We start from the raw sequence: 5,126 nt of genomic DNA on the forward strand, positions 1-5,126 counted from the left end.
GTAGAATAATTATCACTAATTAGTTATAAAGTTAATTCAAGATCACTAGGATTGTTCATTGTAGAAAGTGATTGTGAAAACCTTCATTCAAGAGCTCCTTAAGGTGATTTAGTGTTCGCCTCTATAACAAATCTGACAATAATCATAATATTCTTCAACTTCTACAGCTCAACAGTGACTCCTGTCTCACAAGTTCTCCAAGTTTGCCATGTTCCAGAGGATTGAAAATTTTAGATTGACAGGCTCATATCTGTGCTTTTTACAGCTCCTTGTGGATATAATGTCACTGCTGAAAATGGGACCATCTATTCACCTCAGTACCCCAATGAATATCCCAACTYACAAGACTGTAGCTGGCTCATCACTGTTCCCCATGGACACGGGGTTTACATCAACTTTACTTTACTGCAGACAGAGCCTGTCACAGATTATATTGCTGTCTGGTAAGTCTGCATACATTCTCACTCACTCATGATGTTTATGTTCACATTTAGACAGAAATGTGCAGATTTATTTAATACTTGGTGGCAATAACTGCATCCTTGACAGGTTGTTTTTGAGGTTTATCAACTCACTTCMTGTTTGATGACAGCATACAACTGTCTTTGTGGTACAAATGGATAAATAAAAACCTGTACAAGCTGGAATACTCATGCACAAAGGCCACACCTCTCCTTAAACCAATAATACCTACACTCAAGCTCTGTTCTAAAAGTACATAGTCTCCTCAGCAATAATAATGGGATTCAATGTGGAGGTTAAAGTATAATACAGGGAGTGTGAGAGTAATGCATTTACAATRGGGAACACTGACCAATTCAATCTGTCAGTCCCATGGCCAAAYGCAGGCCCAGCGAGGATTTGGAAACTCTGGAAGTAATGATGAGAGTCAGTGGGGAGTGGGAAATGTAATGAAAATAGTGGCAGARCAGGGTTCGCACATCTTACATGGCTCAGCTGGGTCTGATGAGTTTGAGTTAGTCTAAAAGAAATTTTCCACAAAGCAGTTTTCCCATGCAACATGCATCCTATCAAAACAACATGACAAGCAGTATTTTGTTTTCAGGATCAATTAGGGTTTGAGTCTTGCCCTGATCTGTCGCAGGTTTGACACATTTTGAGTTAAGTTTTAATTTTCAGGTTCAGGAGAGCAGCTGCAGGCAGTAGGAAAGCAATGCATTCACAGTCAGTGACTTCTAGTTTTCAATCTGGCCAGCTAGAAAAACCTTCGATTTAGCCACAGAGAGGCCCTGTATGGGAGCTATTTCGCTTTTGCAAATTGATTTTTGGTGATTGATGTGTCTTTTGGTACATTTCATCAGGAGCAAAATTATGAAATTGCATCTATATATTGTAAGGCACCAGAAGGATTTGATAATGTGAAACTAGTACATACATGATGGCTCAGTCTTGCTGTATTTCATGAATATATTTGGAAGAGGTTGGAGGCTGACACTGAAGCAAGAAATGCTTTTTGTAGACCTAGTGTGATATCATCTACCTTACGGGGTCTTGGACAGATTTAGAGTGGCTGATCCAAAGGTCCACTGCAATGGCATTATTTCCATGTAAAACAGGTTCCCCTGCTTAAGGTACTGCAATCATTCCTCTTTAAACTTTTAGTGTGTGATTTTCTTGATCCACTCAGATAGAAACAAATTGACTTTTTAAAGTGGAAGGCAGAAAATCAAGCTAAATAATTTTACATTGCAATTATGGCTGACACCCCATTTAGATTGTGAGAACTGTTTTTTAATGACGGGATCTGTAACGGGAATAATTAATTAAATGCAGTAGCGGTAAATGTTTGATAAAATGGAATAAATGACATTATCTAAGACTATGAGATTGGGGCCACTGACTTTGTGATGATTTGGCCTTTTGGCTGTTTGAATTTTGCTTAAAGTCGGGCAGGACAAGGTGTGTCATGTATGAGCTGCTGAGTTTCCAAGAATTTGAAAAGGAGCATAGTTTAAGTGAGATATTAAGCATTTATTAGTTATCTTTAGGGTTTTAGATTTAAAAAAGTTCAACAAGGATAAACAGAAGATTTTGTATTAATAATAAATACACTGTTAGCTAAAACCAAGGTTTGTTTCAATGATTTTTAAATTTGTTAAAAATGCCAAATAATTACTATAACATCTGCATACATTTACACTCCAGTTTTTCTAATCAATTACGCTGTAGATCCTGGCTGCTRTTTGGACCTCTGCTGCTCCCTTTCTTCATCAGTCTGCTCATGTGTTAAAGTTCTAAATGCAGACGTGTAAAAGATTTATTTTGGATGTAATTTAACATGTCATGCACACACCACAGTGATGTGCGGCTGCTTGTGGCTGCCTTGACTGTCTTGAGGGTTTATGTGACAGCAGCTGCATCCAGATGTCAGGAACTGAAGCCAAACTGTCCCTGTGGTTTTCCACCAGTTGAGTTTGGCTTCTTGCCTAATACCAATGAACCACTGCTAACATCAGGCAATAGATCTAACAGCAGACTTATTCTGTAGGGATGTTTTTAATGCCGAACACTTTCCAATCATGAGCAGTATTCATTAAACTTCTTTACTATTGATGTCTGTGAACCTTGAAAAATAAGTAGATATTTAAAGGTGAGTAAAAAGAGGAAAAAAACATTAATACCTGGTTWTTTCCTTTAAGCATAATGAAATGAGATTGAACTTTAAAGCCATGTTGTGTATCTATCTTTTACACAAGTTTATATCTAAAGCACTTTTAAAACAATTATAGCTGATCAAAGTAATTAGACACAGTCAAAAATCAAATATTAAAATCTGTGATTTTCAAAGATTACGCTTTCCTCTGTAAAATTGGATAAAAAAGCCTGAATGTTTTGTTTGTCGGAGGAATTTGATAGCAGTCATCTATTAAATCTATCTATTAAAATGCATTTTTATAGTCACAAATCCATTTTGGTGTCAGTCAGCAAAAAGAGGTAATCATTGGTAAAAAGTGCAAAAACATATTTTTCATCTTCCTTTCTAAACTAATGTGCAGGAAAATCGCTCAAATACTGTTTCAGATCTCGTTTTCTGTAGTGTTGCACGTGGGCTATTCATTAAAACATCAGATTTATTTATTAATTATTTAATTTATTTTTTCACTACCTAAAAACTGAGTCAAAGCGTGATTTTATTGACTTCATAAAGGGTTTTAACTACATACTTTATTGTGCAAAAATGTCAGAATCAATAAAATATGTGTGGAGCTCCTGAAATGACTAATTAAAAAAAGGCAGATTTTGCTTTTGGACTTGAGCTCATTTCAGTGGGTAAGAATAAGGTTGCAGTTAGAATTTCAGTGACCCAAATATTGCAGTTTCATTACTTGATATGAGCTCCCACACCTTCAGAAGATGTTGAATTATTGAGGAGCAAAGAGATCTCAGGTGCTCACTATGAATTAAAAATTTAAATCTCTTGTTTAATCCAGTGGCGTGTTCATTAAAAACCTAAAACTGGTCATTTAAGAACATGAGKAAGTGTAACCTTTTCAGCAATATTCAGTATTAAAGGAGTAAAGTTAGACTTTTAATATGAGGGCTTTGTTAATGCACCTGTCTGGAAAAGGAATTAAAACAAGAAAAAATAAAGCTGTAAAATTTATGCTAACTCCTTCAGTTAACTAGCATGTGGGTTTTCCATCTGTTTTATTTTGTTAACACTGGCTGCTGTTGGTGTAGCTCTCCCCTACTAATTAAATCCATCTGCCAAATTTAACTGTATCAAGCTAATGATAAGAAGTTCAGAGTGATCTCCGTTCTTTGCCATCATTTGGCAGGAATAAACCCATACAGACAACACTCAGCATTTTGTTGGATTCTCATTTTGGGTTTTACACCAAATTACTTCTAAATTTAAGTTTCAGCTTGGTGGAATAATCAGAGACATGTTAACTGTGGATGTGGGAAAAKAATTCTCAGTTTATGCATGCACACAATGAAACAAACAAACAAAATATAACTGTACACACAGAGGGGATTAGGAGACTCACAAATAAAAAGAAAAAAGGTTGATGATTGCAGTATAAAAGAAACCACACACTAAGCACAGACAGGTAAAATTTCAAAATGTTAAGATTTATTTTGAGCAAGGAGTCAGACAAGGTTATGTTGAACTCAAGAGACATGGAGAAAAATCAATAAATAAGTCAAAACTTTATACAGCCAGACAAGCAGATGTCTGACATAAGGAGGCAATAATAAATACATACATATAAAATAAAATAAAAAAAATAAAAAAAACAGCAACAAACAAAATTCTTGCACAATTGAAGAAGCTAAATAAGATGTTCTGGTGAAGAAACTAGAACACTGAAGATTTGTCAAGTGAGCTAAAGAGAAACTTGTTGAAGAAGAGAACCTTTTATGTTTGAAATTAAAGTTATGTAAAACTGTTATGTTATTTGATCAAAAAATGTGTCTTGCTCATGTAATTATATATTTTTTCAACACCATGTGCTTATTATGGCTGATTTCATTTTGATATTCAAGAAGCATATATCAAAAATAAAAATAAATGAATTCAGAGTTTTTTTTCAGTACAGATGTAAAAAAAGAGTTTACACATTCAGTATTAATGATATTTTGCTTTCATCTTACATCACTGAAATTATTAGACCATAATCTTATCTTTATAGGAAGATGATGTTAAGGTATTGTCTATTTGCTCAGATATTACCCAAAGCAGGTCTTGTTAGGTAACAGATATTGATATTGATAGGGAAAGTACCACAGCTGTGGAAGACATCCTGTGTGGTACCAGTGCCAAAGACCCCACACCCAAAAGACCTCAACAGCTACAGGCCGGTTGCATTGACGTCTCATCTGATGAAGACCTTGGAGAGACTACTTCTTGCCCACCTCCGCCCCCTGGTGAGCCCATCTATGGACCCACTTCAGTTTGCCTACCAACCTGGCATTGGAGTGGAGGATGCCATCATTCACCTTCTACATAGCTCTCTTTCTCACCTGGAGAATACTGGGAGCACAGTGAGAATCATGTTTTTTGATTTCTCAAGTGCTTTCAACACCATCCAACCCCTGATACTGAAGGACAAACTGGAGTACACGGGTCTGGACAACCACCTCATCACCTGGATCCTAGA

General features: G+C 35.9%; 1 protein-coding gene across 1 annotated transcript in view; it reads left to right on the forward strand.

Annotated features, from left to right (window-relative positions):
• LOC106513169 (CUB and sushi domain-containing protein 1) overlaps window positions 1–5,126 on the forward strand; it is a gene marked incomplete in the record, with an annotated part of 415,244 nt that overhangs the window by 361,346 nt on the left and 48,772 nt on the right. The window contains 1 exon segment of the mRNA XM_014001862.1: window positions 266–443. Coding sequence (XP_013857316.1) covers window positions 266–443 — 178 coding nt within the window.

The sequence above is a fragment of the Austrofundulus limnaeus genome, unplaced genomic scaffold, assembly GCF_001266775.1.
Source record: "Austrofundulus limnaeus strain Quisiro unplaced genomic scaffold, Austrofundulus_limnaeus-1.0 Scaffold10, whole genome shotgun sequence".
NCBI classification, from domain to species: domain Eukaryota; kingdom Metazoa; phylum Chordata; class Actinopteri; order Cyprinodontiformes; family Rivulidae; genus Austrofundulus; species Austrofundulus limnaeus.